General features: G+C 36.4%; 1 protein-coding gene across 2 annotated transcripts in view; it reads right to left on the bottom strand.

The window, feature by feature from the left end:
* ITFG1 (integrin alpha FG-GAP repeat containing 1) overlaps positions 1-18584 on the bottom strand; it is a 345618-nt gene that overhangs the window by 300207 nt on the left and 26827 nt on the right. For both annotated transcript variants that reach the window (XM_058708060.1, XM_058708061.1), the window contains one exon: positions 8599-8693. In XM_058708060.1, coding sequence (XP_058564043.1) covers positions 8599-8693 — 95 coding nt within the window. The remainder of the gene's footprint in view (positions 1-8598; positions 8694-18584) is intronic.

Below are 18584 nucleotides of genomic sequence, written 5' to 3' on the forward strand. Positions count from 1 at the left end.
ATCTGATGTTGGGTGTGACAGAAAGAGGCAGCAAGGATGACTCTCAACATTATGATAGAGTAAAGAAAGATGGGGTTACCACTGAGATGGAAGATTAGGGGTTGAGAACTTCTGAAGAGAAAGATTGTGGATACAGTTTAGGAAACACTGATGTCTTATCAGACAGAGACATAGATGTGGAGATGGTTGGCACGCAGTTGGATATGTGACTCTGGAGCTCAGAGGGAGATCTATCTTCAAGATATATAAATTTGGGAGTCATTAGCATGTGGATAATGCTTAAAACCATGAGATCACCAAGAATTTGCAAGGAAAGAAAGATAAAAAGAATCTTGTATAGCTCCACCAAATGCACTACAAGCAAATGCTCTTTAGCACTGACAAACACCTGGGTCTGAAATTGTGCTGCATTTTAAAACATTTAAGATGTAAATCAGTGTATTTAAAAATCAAATTTAAACTTCTGAATCCAGCATAAATAAAGTGCTGACTTGCTATAATAACGTCCTTGAGGTTCATGCTATTGTTGCATTTGAGTCTAGTGATCTTGTTTTTCATCTTTAAACCCCTGGTATCTAGCATAATGCCTTGTAGAGAAGAAAAATCAGTAAGTAATTATTGTGATTGATGAATGAGAAAAAAAAAATATTTGACTAGGGCAGCAGTTCTCAAGCTTTTTGGCCTCTGGATTTTACACTCTTAAAAAATTACTGAGGAGAAAGCAGGAAAAAAACCCTCTCTGACCTCAACCACAGCAATTTCTTACTTGACACATCCCCAAAGGCAAGGGAATTAGAAGCAAAAATGAACTACTGGGACCTCATGAAGATAAAAATCTTCTGCACTCCAAAGGAAACAATCAACAAAACTAAAAGGCAACCAATGGAATGGGAAAAGATATTTGCAAATGACATATTGGACAAAGGGCTAGTATCCAAAATCTATAAAGAGCTCACCAAACTCCTCACCCGAAAAACAAATAATCCAGTGAAGAAATGGGCAGAAGACATGAATAGACACTTCTCTAAAGAAGACATCCAGATGGCCAACCAACACATGAAAAAATGCTCCACATCACTCATCATCAAGGAAATACAAATCAAAACCACACTGAGATACCACCTCACACCTGTCAGAATGGCTAACATTAACAGCTCAGGCAACAACAGATGTTGGCGAGGATGCAGAGAAAGAGGATCTCTTCTGCACTGCTGGTGGGAATGCAAACTGGTATAGCCGCTCTGGAAAACAGTGTGGAGGTTCCTCAAAAAATTAAAAATAGATCTACCCTATGACCCAGCAATAGCACTGCTAGGAATTTACCCAAGGGATACAGGAGTGCTGATGCATAGGGGCACTTGTACCCCAATGTTTACAGCAGCACTTTCAACAATTGCCAAATTCTGGAAAGAGCCTAAATGTCCATCAACTGATGAATGGATAAAGAAATTGTGGTTTATATACACAATGGAATACTACGTGGGAATGAGAAAGAATGAAATCTGGCCTTTTGTAGCAACATGGATGGAACTGGAGAGTGTGATGGTAAGTGAAATAAGTCATACAGAGAAACACAGATACCGTATGTTTTCACTCTTATGTGGATCCTGAGAAACTTAACAGAAACCCATGGGGGAGGGGAAGGGGGGGGGAAAGGTTAGAGAGGGAGGTAGCCAAAACATAAGAGACTCTTAAAAACTGAGAACAAACTGAAGGTTGATGGGGGGTGCGAGGGAGGGGAGGGTGGGTGATGGGTATTGAGGAGGGCACCAGTTGGGGTGAGCACTGAATGTTGTATGGAAACCAATTTGACAATAAGTTTCATATTAAAAGAAAATAAATTTTAAAAAAATAAATAAAAAATACAAAAAAAAATTACTGAGGACCCTAAAGAGCTTTTGTTTGTGTGAGCTGTATCTATCATATAATAGATAAAACATTGATATAATCTACCAAATTAAAAATTGAAGCACCTTTTTTTTAAATAGGAAGGTCTTAATTAAAATAATTAGCATTTAAAATACATGATTACTGAAGTTACAATTATGTGAAAAACATATTTTACATGGTCAAAAGTCCAGGGCAGACTCTGCCAAATTTGTGTTGGAGATTTATTCAATAAACATTTATTGAACTTGGGTATTTGGCCACACACCATTTAAGCAGATATGCTAAAAACATTAACAATATATAAACACACACACAGGATGTGAGAACAATGAACACATGTTTTTTAAAGTTTCTGGGAAACTATCTACTTAAGAAAGAAGGAGATCAAAGAGAATGACAGGGAAAAGAATTAGAGAGAATGAGGGTGAAAAACAATAATGTCTTATGGTTTTTATAAAAATTCTTTTGACCTCATTGACCCTCCAAAAGGGTCTTGGGAATCCTGAGGGATACCCAGACCACACTTAAAGCCTTCAGGAGGGCAATGTGGCAATGTTTCACTGTAGAAATCTTTATTCTTGTTTAACCAGGTATTTCACTTCTAGGAACTCTCCTTGAGGAACTTATGAGAGATGTATACAAAATAAGGCACCATACGTCCATTTAGAATTAAAAACAAAACAAAACCTAGAAACTACTGTTCAAAGAAAAGGATTAAATAAACTATATGTTACAACTATACAATGGATAAGAGTCATTAAAAGCCACTGTTTTGGTAATTATCAAAAAAATTAATGAACAAAAATGTTTAAAACATGTTTGTTATGGAGAACTCAGTATATTACATATTTTGTCTTGTCTCCCATAGGAAGTCTCACTTAGAACAAGAATTTCTTTTAGAGATAATTGTTTGGAAAAGCTTTATATTTTCTAAGGAATGAACATAGAACATATGATGGACAACGAGAAGCATATAACTCACTTCTTCCTTTGGCCAAATTCTTAGCTAACAGTCCCAAAAGCAGTGGGACTATCTCTTCCTACTACCCCTCTTATTATATAACAGTTTGCAACTACTATGCACTTACTTTATTCTGCCACATATCATGGCTAGACTTGTAAAGTCTTTCCCAGTAAACTAAATGCTCTTTAATGACTGAAAGCATTTCTTGTCATCTTTGTATTTCACATAACAAAGAGTAGAGGAGCAGGTACTCAATAACTTTGCTGAAATGATTTTAAAGACAGAGATAACGTTTTGAATAACACAAGACTAACAATGACAATTTTTAATATTTCCCCATATATTTTAAGTTAACTTTGGAAAGATTACTCAAATAGAATTTCTTTACTTTTTATATAATAGATTGCTTAGCTCAAAATAAGACCTCCTGTGAACAAACGGCTCTGATGTGTTTCACCACAAAATTTCTAAGGTAGATTTTGCTGACCGTGTAAGAATAGCCAAAAATTCTTTAAAAATTACTTAAATGCAAAGTCAATGTTGTTTAAGGAAGTCTAACATTACTTTACTAAAAAAACCCCCTAAGTTCTAAAGCCTCCTAAATAAGATAGATCCTTCCTGCAAAAGGAATTGTAAAAAAGAAAAAAAAAAGTGTGTGTGTAGAATTCGAGAACAGAAAATGAGCCCAGAACAAATGATTTTCCTTATCTTGAAAAACAAGCTTTTACAACAACTTGCATGGCAGTATACTCAAACCTTATTACTGTGCTTTTACATGGTTTAGCATACCAGGTAAGCCACACTAAAAATAACCTCTCTTTTATCTTCTTCTTTATTATTAATTTTTTTAAGTGTTTATTTATTTTTGAGGGAGGGAGAGAGTGGGAGAGAGAGTGAGCGAGCATGTGAGAGGGGGAAGAGCAGAAAGAGGAGGAAGAATCCATAGCAGGCTCCAGGCTCTGAGCTGTCAGCACAGAGCCCGACATGGGGCTTGAACTCAGGAACCATGAGATCATGACCTGAGCCGAATTTGGATGCTTAACCGACAGAGCCACCCAGGTGCCAGCTCCCACTCTTTTCTTAAACTCTCTCTTCTCTTTCTAATCAGAATACACACACACACACACACACACACACACACACACACACACGAACCTAAACTCTTAGAACTATAAAAAACTTACTGGGCAAATGGCTTAATTTGTGGTTATGTTTGTTAAATCAGTTAAAATCCAAAGTATCTGAGCACTAAAATGTTCTCGGCTTTGCAAATATTATCTTCATAATGAAAATGCTCTAGCAAAACTGTATAACAATGTTGGAAGAGCAGAATAGGTGTTTGAAAACTGGTAAAAATGGGATGAAGAGGAAAATTTTAAAAAGGTATCCAATTAGAAAAGAGGAATAAAATTATTTCTGCTCACAGATGACATGATTTTATTTGTAGAAAACCTTAAAGATTCCACCAAAAAGTGTCAGAACTAATAAATGAATTCAAAAAATGGCAAGATGCAAAATTAACACACAAAAATTGGTTGCATTTCTACACAATGACAATAAAAAAATCCAAAAAGTAAATTAAGAAAACCACTTCATTTATAATAGTATCAAAAGAATAAAATACTTAGGGATTAACCAAGGAGGTGAAAGACAAAGTATGAAAATTATAAACACTGCTGAAATAAATCATTAAAAGACATAAATACATGGAAACATAATCCATGTTCATCGATTGGAAGACAATATTGTTAAGATGTCAATATCACCCCGGGTGCCTGGATGGCTCAGTCAGTTGAGCATCCAACTCTTGACTGTGGGTGAAATCATGATCTCATGGTTCGTGGGTTTGAGCCGCACTGACAGCACAGACACTGCTTGGGATTCTCTCTCCCCCCGCCCCTCTGCCCCTCCCCAATGCATGCTCTCTAAGTAAATAAACTTTAAAAAATAAAAAAAGATGTTAATATTCTCCAAAGTGATACAGATTCAGAATAATCCTTATCAAATTCGCAAGGGCATTTTTTTTCAAAAACAGGAAAACCTATCCTAAAATTCATATGGAATCTCAAAGGACACCAAATAGCCAAAACAATTCTGAAAAAGAACAAAGTTGAAGAACTCACACTTCCTGATTTCAAAATTTACTACACAGCTATAATAATCAAAATAGTGTGGTATTAGCTTAAAGACAAATGTACATATAGACCACTGGAATAGAATAAAGAGCCCAGAAATAAATTCTACTAGGGGTACCTGGGTGGCTCAGCTGATTAAGTGTCTAAGTCTTAATTTTGGCTCAGGTCATGATCTCACAGTTCGTGGGATAGAGGCCCGCGTCAGGCTCCATGCTGAGTGTGGAGACTACTTGAGATTCTCTCTCTCCCAAAATAAATAAACGTTACCAAAAAAAAACCAAAAACAAAACAAAAACAAAAAAAAAAAACAAAAAAAAAAGAAAGAAAAAAGAAATCCTTTTTTTTTTTTTTTTTTTTTTTTTTTGAAAAGAAATCCTTCTATACATCATCAAATGACTTTTAACAAGGGTGCCAAGATCATTCAATGGGGAAATGCCAAATCTTTTCAATAAATGGTGCTGGGAAAACTGGGTAGTATCCATGCAAAAGAATGAGGCTGGACCCTTATCTAACACCATACACAAAAGTTAACACAAAATAGATAAAAGCTCTAAAAGTAAGGGATAAAAGTATAAAACTCTTATGAGAAAATATAGGGCAAAAGCTTCATGACACTGGACTTAGCAATGATTTCTTGGATAGACACCAAAGGCAAGACAACAAAGAAACAACAGACAAGATGGACTTAATGAAAATTGACACCATCAATGGAGTAAAAAAGGCATCCCCCAAAATAAGAGAAAATATTTGCAACTCATGTAACTGTGAGGAAGAAATATTCTGCATAGAGAATAATTCAAACTTGACAACACCAAAAAAAAAAAAATCCAATTAAAAAATGGGCAAAGGACTTGAATAAACATTCCTACAAAGGAGATATGCAAATGGCCAATAAGGACATGTGAATGTTCAACATTATTAATCATTAGGGAAATTCATATCAAAACTATAATGAGATACCACCTTGCACCCATTAGGATAGCTACTATGAGAAACAGAAAGTAACAAATGTTGCCAAGTATGTAGAGAAATTGGAATCCTTGTGCATTCTTGGTGGGAATGCAAAATGGTGTAACTGCTGTGATGGTGGTTCCTCAAAATCTAAAAAAATAAGAATTACCATATGGTCCAGCAATTCTACTTCCAAAGCAACTGAAAGGTTTTCTAAGATATGTTTTTGTGCATTCATGTTTATAGCAGTATTATTCACAACAGCTAAAACATGGAAGTAACCCAAATGTCCATGAGTGGATGAATGAATCAGCAAAATGTGGGATATAATATACACATTATTCATAATTATCCGTTATGAGTAATAATGAAGTATTCAGCTTTAAAGAGGAAGGAAATTGTGACATATGCCATAACATGGATGAACCTTGAGGACATTATGCTAAGTGAAGTTAAGTCAGTCACAAAATAATACTGTATGATTTCACTCATTTGATGTACTTAGGAGTAGTCAAAATCAGAGCCAGGACATAGAATAGGTGTTGTTAGAGGGTGAAGAAAGGGAATGAGCATTGCTTAATGAGTGCACAGTTTCACTTTTATAAAATGAAAAGAGTTACATTGTAGGTCAACATTATGAGTGTATTTAATACTTCTGAACTGTATATTTAAAAATGGTTAAGATGGCAAATTTTATGAGTATTAGAACACATTAAAAATATTTGGAAAAAAAATGGGGAGAAGGGGGAAAAAAATCCAGCATTTAACCTGCCTGTCTCAACTGTACCTCAGGTGACTAAAGAGCTAATGATGGAAGTTGCCTTTTTTATAAAATAGAAAATTCCAGATAATATACATATGAATGATAGGGTGCCACAATTTTGTTAACTCCTATTGAAATAATGGACATGACCATAAATATCAACAGCTGCTGACACTATTAGGAGAGCATTATAATGAATGGTCCTTGCCGAGGAAAACTGAAGCCACTGATCAACCTTAACATCACAAAAGAGACAAAAGGTAAATCACCTACCTCTTAATGAACTGAAAGAAATAGCAATACTACCTAGGAAGTATTCTTGATAACAACAACCACAAAAAAAAAAAAGCCCAATTCTGATCAAGACTCCAAATTTAACTACTTGTTACTGGTTTTGAAGAAATACAGGGGACAGAGTCACATGCTAACCCCATGGGGATAAGAACTGGCAAAATCCAGAGTTTGAGACATCCTACAATACAAATAATGTTTTTATGTACCTTGCTTAGCTCCCAATTTGATAAAAACATTTAGGAGATAACTGGGGCATTTTGAATAGTGAGTATTTGATGATATTAAGAAATTATTAATTTTTTTAGGTCTGAAAATGATCTTGTTAAAAATAAAGAAGTCCTTATCATTTAGAGATACAGATTAAAATATTTACAAATGAAATGAAACAACATTCAGGATTCCCTTTGAAATTACCTGGGTAGCAGGGGCTTGTGGATGGTTGTAATAATGAATTGAGTATAGCCACACACGGATAATTATTGAAGCTAAGAGATAATTGCCTATATCATATTATTCTACTTTTGTATGTTTAGAATTTTCCACAGGGCACCTGGGTGGCTCGGTTAGTTAAGTGACTCTTGGTTTCAGCTCTGGTCATGATCTCACAGTCTGGGTTCGAGCCCCACGTTGGGCTCTATGTTGACAGTGCAGAGCCTGCTTGGGATACTCCCTCTCCCTCCCTCGCTCTGCCCCTCCCCTACTTGCTTGTGCACACGTGCTCTCTCTCTCTTTCTCTCTCTCAAAATAAACTTAAAAAAAAAAAGAATTTTGCATAATAAAAAGTTGTAAAAAGCCTTTGAAAATTTTAAATTCATAAGCTAAATATTTTCTTATGATTAAATTTAGAGCATTTATCAATAATTTTTTTAATTTTTAATTTTTATTTATTTTTACTTTTTTTGAGAGGGCACATGTACATGGGGAAGGGGTAAATGGAGAGGGAGAGACAGAATCTTAAGCAGTTCCACGCTCAGCATGGAGCCTGAAGTGGGGCTCAATCTCACAACAGTGAGATCATAACCTGAGTTGAAATCAAGAGGCAGATGTTTAACCAACTGAGCCACCGGGTAGTACCCCTAGTCAATAATTTTTCAATTAAAGGGAAAGAAACATCGGGCAACAGGTGTCTAACTTATGAATTCGTTATAAGTGGAGAATCCAAAAATAACAAGATTCATTTATTATATTTAGTACTTTTAATGTGTATTCAGTATCATTAACTTCCTTATAACCTTGTAACATTTTGGTTTTTACATTCAATTCAACAGGATTTTTTTTTTTTTTTTTTTTTAGAGAAAGAGAGGGTGCAAGTGAGCTAGGGGCAGCAAGAGACAGAGGGAGAATCCCACAAGGGGCAGAGAGAGGGAGAGAGGGGGGAGAGAGAGAGAAGTCAGGGTCACCTGGGGCTCGTTTTACCCGAAGCAGGGCTTGAGCTCAACCAGTGTGGGACTTGAACTCATGACCTGAGCTGAACCCAGAAGTTTAACGACTGAGCCACCCAGGCGCCCTCAGTAGGAAATTATTACTAAGAAAAGAGTAAATAAAATCTCATAATTCTTTGGCAGTTCTAAAGAAATATTTTACATTTATGTGCAACTTACCTGCTGTAAAATCTGCAGTCAGATCAATAAATGAATGAGAATGTGGAATTCGCATTTTACTTTTAGTGGTCAACGCAGGATGCCATGACAAATTCCTAAAAAAAAAAATAATTTTCTTAAGGCAAACATCAAATAAGCATTGTTTTAAAACAGAAAAATCTCCGGGGCACCTGGGTGGCTCAGTCGGTTAAGCGTCCGACTTCGGCTCAGGTCTGATCTCACTGTTGGTGAGTTTAAGCCCCGCATCAGGCTCTGTGCTGATAGCTCAGAGCCTGGAACCTGCTTCAGATTCTGTGTCTCCCTCTCTCTCTCTCTGTGACCCTCTCCTGCTCACACTCTCTCTCTCTGTCTCTCTCTCTCTCAAAAGTAAATAAACATTAAAAATAAATAAATAAGTAAATAAATAAACAGAAAAATCTTTGCCTGTAAGATATTTTTAAAATTTATTGATTTTTGTTGAGATATTTCTCACACCATAAAATTCACTCTTTTAGAGTATCCAATTCAGCAGTTTTTAGTACAGTTTGCAACCATCACCACTAATGACTTTGAAAACATTTCATCACCTCAAAAAGAAACCCTGTATCCATTAGTTGCTTCCCATTCTCTTTTCCTTCCTGCCCTTGGCAACCAGTAATTTGCTTTCTATCACCTTGGATTTCCCTATTCTGGATATTACATATAAATGGAATCATAGAAAATGTGACCTTTTGTGTCTGGTTTCTTTCACTTAGTATGCTAATTTCAGGTTCATCCGTGTTGTAGCATGTGTCAGTACTTCAGCACTTTAATGGCTGAATAATATTTCACTGTATGGCTACATTTTTTTGTTTATCCATTTTTCTGTTGATGGACATTTGACTTGTTTCCACTCTTGGCTATTATAAATAATGGGGTAATGAATATTTCATGTACAAGTTTTTTGTTTTTTTTTTTTTAACATTTATTTATTTATTTTTGAGACAGAGAGAGACAGAGCATGAACGGGGGAGGGTCAGAGAGAGAGGGAGACACAGAATCCGAAACAGGCTCCAGGCTCTGAGCTGTCAGCACAGAGCCTGATGCGGGGCTCGAACTCACAGACTGTGAGATCATGACCTGAGCTGAAGTCGGACGCTTAACCGACTGAGCCACCCAGGCGCCCCAATGTACAAGTTTTTATGTGGACATATGTTTTAAGTTTTTTTGGGTATATAACTAAGAATTGCTGGATCACATGGTAATTGTATGCTTAACTGAAGAACTATCAAACTGTTTTCTTACCAAGTGGCTTCACCATATTGTTTTTAACTAGCAATGTCAGAGGGTTCCAACATCTACATCTCTTTATCAACATTTGTTATTTATTGTCCTTTTGTTTTATTATAGCTATGCTAGAGGGTGTGTATCTCATGGTTTAGATTTGTATTTTCCTGGTGGTTAATGATGTTGAGCATGTTTTTATGTGTGTATTGGCCATTCGGTCCTCTTCTTTGGAGAAAGGTCTATTCAAATCCTTTGCCTATTTTCAAATTAGATTATTAAATATAATGTTTTATTTTTGAGTTGTAAGAGTTCTCACACTCTGCACATTGTCTTCTTACTTTCTTGATAGTGTCCTGTGATACACAGAAGTTTTAATTTTCATGAATCCAGTTCATCCTATTTTTTCTTTTTATTGTTCTTATGCTGTCATATCTAAGAATCCATTTCAAAATCCAAGTTCATAAAGATTTAGCCCCACGCTTTCTCCTGATAATTTTATAATTTAACACTTATATTTGTCTTTGATTCTTTTAATTATAAAAAAGTGATTTAATATTATCATGGATCTTTTTTCAAGACACTTTAGAATGATAATGATTACCTTTTATGAATATTAATCCCAACATTTTGAGCCAAGCAAAAGAATAAATTTAAAACCTTACCTCACACCATATATCAAAAATTAACTCAAAATGCATCAAAGTGCTGAAACTATAAAACTCTTGAATGAAAGCATGGGAAAATGTTCATGACCTTGGATTTGGAAATGATTTTTTAAATATAACACCAAAAAAGGGGCACCTGGGTGGCTCAGCTGGTTAAGCACCAACTTCAGGTCAGGTCATGATCTCATGGTTTGTGAGTTTGAGCCTCACATCAGGCTTGCTGCTGTCAGCAAGTCAGTGCAGAGCCCACTTCAGATCCTCTGTCACTCTCTCTGCCCCTCCCCCATGTGCACTCTCCCAATAAATATTAAAAAAAAAAACAAAACCCATCTTTAAATATAACACCAAAGAAGAAATAGATGAATTAAGTTAATCAAAATTAAAAACCTTTGTACATCAGAGGATACTATCAGGGAACTGAAAAGACAATTTCATAGAATGGGAAAAAATACTTGCAAATATCTTACCTCTGATAAAGATCTAATATCTAGACTATATTCAGAACTTTTACAACTCAATAATAAAAACCTGATTAAAAAATGGGGAAAGGACTAGATATTTCTCCTAAGAATATACACAAATAGCTACTAAGCATGTCAAAAGATGCTCACCATCATTAGTCATTAAGAAATTGTAAAAGAAGACCATAACGAGAAACCACAATCACTATGATCGCCAAGAATCAAAAGCCAAGTTAAGTGTTGGGGATGAGTTGAAGAAATAGGAAATCTCATATACTGTTGGTGGGAATATAAAATGGTGCATTAGTTGTGGAAAACAGTTTGGAAACAGTGTGGAAAACAGTTCTTCAAAAAGTTCTTTCAAAAAGTGGAACACAGAGTTAACACATAATTGCATTTCTACACTTGGGTATATACCCAAAACAATGGAAGACAGGTATTCAAACAAATACTAGTACATGAATGCCTATTCACAAAAACCTGGAAATAACCTAAATGTCCACCAATGGATGAATGAATAAACAAAATACCATCTATTCATACAAAAGAAATATTATTCAGTCAGAGGCATGTGGGTGGCTCAGTCGGTTAAGTGTTTGACTTGGGCTCAGGTCATGATCTCACGGTTCATGAGTTTGAGCCCTGCATTGGGCTCTCTGCTATCAGCACAGAGCCTGCTTCTGATCTTCTGTCTTCCTCTCTCTCTGTCCTTCCTCTGCTCTCTCAAAAATAAACATTAAAAAAATATTATTCAGTGATAAAAAAACTAAAGTACTGATACATGGTACAACATGAATGAACCGTTAACACATTATGCTATGTGAAAGAAGCCAGACACAAAAGGTCACATCCTGTAAGATTTCACTTAGATAGAGAGAAAGTAGATTCGTGGTTGCCAAGGACTGGGGGGGGGAGGGGGGGGAGGGAAAATGATTGCTTAATTGGTACAGGGTTCCCTTTCAGAATGATGAAAAGCTACTGGAAGTAGGTGATGGTTGTAAAACATTGTAAATATACTAAATATCATTAAATTGTATACTTCATATAGCTAATTATAGGTTATATAAATTTTATTTCATTATAAAAAAAATAGTACATACTTTTCATATATTCCTCATCCAGTTTCCCCTAATACAACCATAGAATAATTATAAAACCATGAAGGTTACACTAGTAGACTGTTATGAACTATAGAAGAAGTTTAAATAAAATAATTTCTCTATTCCTCATCAGTAGAACACACTCCAGTGTCAAAGGGATTCCCATTTATGAAGGCCCCACTTTACTTTTCTTAGTGGTATCTGTGTACACTTTTCTCTACTAATAGCACGTTTTAACATGCAAGCTCCTCTGGATATCCTGATTCAGAAATATTTCTATCTATATCACCTAACCAGGACATGGCTCCCAAGTAGTGGCTGAAATGAATCATGGTCCAAACAGCAAATAACTTGCTGGACTACATTATACTTTCAAGTAGCATCACCTATTCTTCTCTACCTCTAGTAAGAACATGCTACTTTTTAAAAAAATAATATGTTCCAGTGAAATATGGAAGCACAGATGTCATCTCCAAAGATAAATTTAAGGCTAAGTAAGTCCAAATTAATTGTCAACATAGCATCCAATTGACTGGAGAGCAAACAAGGTTTATTTGAATTTGGTTTTGATGTATTGGGAAAGCAGAGAGAAAAAATTGACTAATTTGCTCTTGGCAGGTGGAATCTGGGAGAAAGAATAACAATCATTAGGAGAATATTCTCCCTACACAAAGGGTCTAAGTTCCACAAACAGTAACCTCTTCCCTATAGCCTTCTTCCACATTTTTTAGCATACAGTAGGTCTCATCTGTTAACTAAACAAGACAGTAAAAACAAAACTAAGCAATGTTCGTATACCTTGATTTTATTTTTTAACCCAAATCCCATAATAAAAGGTTATGGCAATAAAATATTAAAATAAAGTGAGAAATCATATTCAGCATTAGCATTCATGTCATGTTCTTTTTTCACACTACACAACATGAGAAATGCCTAAAATAATTTCAATCAAGTCCAATTTAATAATGGCTGGTTCATTTCTTTTTAAGATAGACCATTTATTCATAAGTTCTTTAAATTCTAAGCATTGAAGTATTTTCAATTACTAACAAAATAATCAGATGCAGGTTAGAGAAATTCTACAAGTTTAACCCAAAGTCATTTCAGAAGAGTTTCCTAATGTTCTCAACAAGTTTGTAATTACAGGCCAAAAGTAAATTAAAAAACACAAGCTTCTATAGAATTGAGCTCAATAAAGTTAATCATGTGGTTGTTTTTAATTACTACCTGAGAAATTATCGATCTCATTCCCTAAAGAATTTTTTATAGGTATGCTTTGAAATTAATTACCATTAGAATTTTTGGAAAACTTCAACTAACTCCTAGAAACTACTTGACAAAAATGTACATTTCAAATAAAGATTCCAGAAGAGTGATAAAGCAAAAATTATGAAGTGGCAGACTATAGGCCCAATTCAACATGAAAATGTGTTTTATTTAGCTCACACATTGTTTTAAATATTCTGAATTCACTGGTAAAGCTTAAATTTAAAAAATCAGATTTCACATAAAAATCTGGATTTCCAGCTTCTCTTGAAATACCTGGTCAGGTAACCAACTAGCTCTTTTTAGACAGATCTATAGTGTTTATGGGCAGGTGAAGTCCCAACCTTCTCAAACTGCTTCGCTCACTTTGGTTTCCTTCTGGGTCCCCTTAGACATTTGAGTTGCAACTCGTAACAAAATACTAATTGTAATCTTGCTTTCTGGAACATTTCAAATCAATAGTCAAGGTCTTCAGAGTATTTTAAGTTTTATACTTGTTGCCTATACTCTGTTAATTTACAGTAATGTCTCTTAAAAGGCAGTTAACTTGATCCTTATACTTTATAGTTTATTGTGGGGGGAGAAGGGAAGAGCTATTATTTCTTTTTGTGGAGCACTGTAAGATGGCTGAAAATTTAATGTACATACAGTTGTATATCAGAATTCAATTGTTTAAAAATTTACAGTTGAAAATAAAACTAATCTCTCCCTACTTTTACTGTTGTTCTTTGTGTGTATCACTTTTTCAATAAGAAGCAACAGATACCATCTTTAGAAGCAACTATGTTCATATAAACTATAATCTTCTCATATACGTGCTCAACTTCATTTGAAAGCGAAGGTCACAAATACAAACTGTTCTGATTACAAAGGAAGAAACAGCAGAGATGATAAAATGGGCAGTTCTGAACCATGTTGAGTCTATTTGTTGACATTTCTTGACCTCTGTAGAAAATTCCAATTATTAGCTCCCTACCAACCCCACAGGAAATATAATTATGTCAAGGTGTTCTAATTTGTGGGCACCATTACCCTTAATAACAAAGAATAGCATTTATCAAAAGATGAATTTAAATGTAATTAATGTCAGCTGTAGCTTTTGGTTGCCTATGGTAACTGCTCTTTGAAATGACTGGTAATCCACCCACTTTTCAATGATCAGTCTATACTGAATTATCATTATTTTAGATAACCAGATAGAAGCAGTTACCAGGAAATGGGTCTTAGCATGACTCACGAAGCTCCCTAGTTCTTTAGTCCAGTGGTCTTCAAAGATTTTTGCTAAGATAGGCTCCAAAGTAATTTTTAAAAACCATGTATGCCTTCACACATTCAAGTGCATTTTTAAAAAATGTAATCTAAATATTTTCATCAGTTTAAATAGCTATAAATATGTAACTTTCAAATCCATTAGAATTATTGAGATTTTAAAATATACTTAAAAATTTTATTTTAAGTTTTATATATTTATTTTGAGAGAGAGAGAGGGAGAGAGCATGAGCAGGGGAGGTGGAGAGAGAGAATCCCAAGTAGACTCCACACTGTCAGTGTGGAGCCCTGATGTGGGGCCCGAACTTATGAACCATGAGATCATGACCTGAGCTGAAAATAGGAGTTGGACGCTCAATCGACTAAGCCACTCAGGAGCTCCTAAAATAATTATTCTTTTTTTTTTTTAATTTTTTTTTTAACGTTTATTTATTTTTTGAGACAGAGAGAGAGCATCAACGGGGAGGGGCAGAGAGAGAGGGAGACACAGAACCGGAAGCAGGCTCTGATGGCCCAGAGCCCGACGCGGGGCTCGAACTCACGGACCGCGAGATCGTGACCTGAGCTGAAGTCAGGCGCTTAACCGACTGAGCCACCCAGGTGCCCCTAAAATAATTATTCTTAAAAGTATATCTGTGGAATATAAATACCATACTGAATTTTTGTTCACCATCATCCACACACACAAAAATCACATGAAAAAGACGGCGTGAAAAATTGGGGGAGGAGGACCCTAAACTCACCTCATCCCACATACACAACTAGATAACACTCACATTAGTGTAAATAACCCAGGAAACAATCCAAAGATTGGCAGAACTCCAAAATTAAATATAGAGAAGTAGCCACATCTAAGAAGATAGGAAATGCAGAGACACTGTGGGGAGCCAAAAGGACCCACAGGACTGTTCACAGGAGGGAGAGATACTGTAGGGAGACAAACAGACTCTCACAACAGGAAGTTCCCACAGAGAAGAAGAATCTCCCTAACATTTGGCTTTGAAAACCAGAAGGGCCAAATTTCATGAGTTCTTACAACCAGCAGGATTAAAACTTGAAACCTCAAAAATTAGAGTCTCTACTCTGGGGGAGCTGGGAAGGCAAGAGAAAACTGAGTCACTGCCCTTAAAAACATGGCACAATAAACAGCTTGAGGAGATACAACACAGAAGCAGCAGTTTGAAAAGTGCCAGGGTCATATAGAAGGGAAATTTGTTTATACTAATTTCAGAGTGTATGCTGGAGGGGCAGGCCTCCGTGGGAGACTTCTCTGGGAACAAAGAGGATGGCAGGTGCCATTTCCCTCTCCTACTTCCCACCATAAATACATGTCCACCTGCGGGGACTGGTGAAGTGCCAACACTCGATCTAACTTGCTTATACCACAAGTCCTGCTCCCACAGGTCCCTTCTCCCAGAGGACCCACACAAACCTTGCTAACACTGCACACCTGCCCCCACATACTTTGTGGATCTGTTCCCTCCAAACCAGGTGGCCTCAGTACTGGTGACTGCAGCTTCCCTCCTGCAAAGGACCTGCCTGCAAACCTCTCAAAAACTGCAGGTCCTACTCCAACACACTTTGCAGATCCACACCCTCAGATATTCTCTTGGCCAGTGCACATCCAAAACAACCAAAGGCCTGGTATTGTGCAAGCAGTCCTGCCCAAAGTCAGAACAACTCCAAAGTAACTTCTGCCTCAGAAAGGGGGAAAGATAATCCCACACACACCAGTCAGATTAGGGACCCAGCAGTGGGCTGGAGAGAGACAGCTGGTCTGTGTGCAGTCCCAGCCCACCAATCAAAGCTTCTTAGGGGAGGACACAGGGATGGCATCCTGCAGTTTGGTGTTACTGCACCTCTGACAAATGCCTGGTCTGACTAAACTAGTAACACAGGGACCAAACACTGCCCACAACAGACCAACAGAGCCATTGCCTGGACTGAAGGCAAAAGTGGCTCAGCCACAAAAGCAGGGCAAAGGCAACACAAATAGGAGAAATTCCTGAAGTGCTAGGTTCTGGTGAACAGGGGACACTACATGACCTCTTCCTCATAAGGACACAACTTTCAAGAGCAAGAGATGTAGCTAACTTTGCTAACATATAGAAACAGACTGGAGATTTAGGCAAAATGAGAAGAGAGAGGAATATGTCCTGAATGAAAGAACAGGACAAATCACAGCAAGACACCTAAGCAAAACAGAGATAAGTAATATGACTGATAGAGAATTTAAACTAATGATCATAAAGATACTCATTGGGTTTAAGAGTGGAGGACCTCAATGAGAACCTAAACAAAGAGACAGAAACCATGAAAAAGAACCAATCAGACTCAATAACTGAAATTAAAAATATACTAGAAGTAATCAATAGTAGAGTAGAGGAAGCAGAAGACCAGATCAGCAACTTGGAGGACTGAGTAATGGAAAGCAAGCAAACTGAACAGGAGAGAGGGAAAAAGATAATACAAAATGAGAATAGACTTAGGGAACTCAGCAACAACCATCAAATGTACTAACATTCCCATTATAGGGATCCCAGAAGAAGAAAAGAGAGAATAGGGGGCAGAAATTTTATCTGAATAAATAGCTGAAAACTTCCCAAATGTGGGGGAAGAAAACATATTCAGACTCAGAAGGCACAGAGATCTCCCAACAAACAAACCCAAAGAGGTCCACACCATGACATAATATTAAAATGACAAAAAGTAGTTAGGGGGAATTTTAAAAGCAGAACGAGAAAAAGAAAACAGTTACAGAGGAAACCCCATAAAGCTATCAGCTCATTTTTCAAGAGAAACTTTGCAGGCCACAGAGAATGGCATGATATATTCAAAGTACTGAATGGAAAAATCTTCAGCCAAGAATGCAACAAGACTACCATTCAGGATAGAAGGACAGATAAAAAGTTTCTCAAAGTTAAGGAATTCATGACCATTAAACCAGCCCCACAAGAGATCTTTAAGGGGACTCTTTGAATAGAAAGGATAGAATATAAGTAATAGCAAGAAAAGTAGGAAGCACAAAAGCAGAAAAATAAGTATATTGTAAAAATCAGTCAAGGGATTCGCAAAATAAAAGGGAGTAAAGCATACTTTACCACATACCTAAAATGTGGGGGTGGGGGGGGCCGAGGAGCAAACAATGGTTCAAACTTAAGTGAGCACCAGCTTAATATAGACTGCTATATGCAGAAGATGTTACATACAAAGCAAATGGTAACCACAAATCAAAAACCAGAAAAAAGATTTACAAAAAATAAAGGGAAAGAAATCTAAGCATACCACTAAAGAAAGCCAACTAGCCATGAGAGAAAAGAGCAAGAGAGGAAAGGAGGTAACTACAAAAACAACCATAAAACAAGGAATAAAATGGCAACTAAGTACATAACTATCAATAATTACTTTGAATGTAAGTGGACTTGACACTCCAATCAAAAGACATAGGGTGAGGGGCGCCTGGGTGGTTCAGTCGGTTAAGCATCTGACTTTGGCTCAGGTTATGATCTCAAGGTTCATGAGTTTGAGCCCCGCATCGGGCTCTGTCCTGACAGCTTGGAGCCTGAAGCCTGCTTCGGATTGTGTGTCTCCTTCTCTTTCTGCCCCTCCCCTGTTCATCCTCTGTCTTTCTCTGTCTCTCAATAATAAATAAATGTTAAAAATAATTTAAAAAGCCAGTATTCCTGATGAACATAGATGCAAAAATTCTCAATAAAATATAAGCAAATTGAGTCAAGACAATACATGAAAAAATCCACCAAAAAACTCCACCAAAAAACTGCCAGAACTGTAACACAAATTCAGTAAAGTTGCAGGATACAAAATCTACACACAGAAATCTTTGCATTTCTACATACCAATAATGAAGCAGCAGAAAGAGAAATGAATGAATCTATCCCATTTACAACAGCACCAAAAACCCTAAGATACGTAGGAATAAACCTACACAAAGAGTTAAAGACCTGTACCGTCTACACAAC

The sequence above is a fragment of the Neofelis nebulosa genome, chromosome 17 (genome assembly GCF_028018385.1).
Source record: "Neofelis nebulosa isolate mNeoNeb1 chromosome 17, mNeoNeb1.pri, whole genome shotgun sequence".
Classification (NCBI taxonomy): domain Eukaryota; kingdom Metazoa; phylum Chordata; class Mammalia; order Carnivora; family Felidae; genus Neofelis; species Neofelis nebulosa.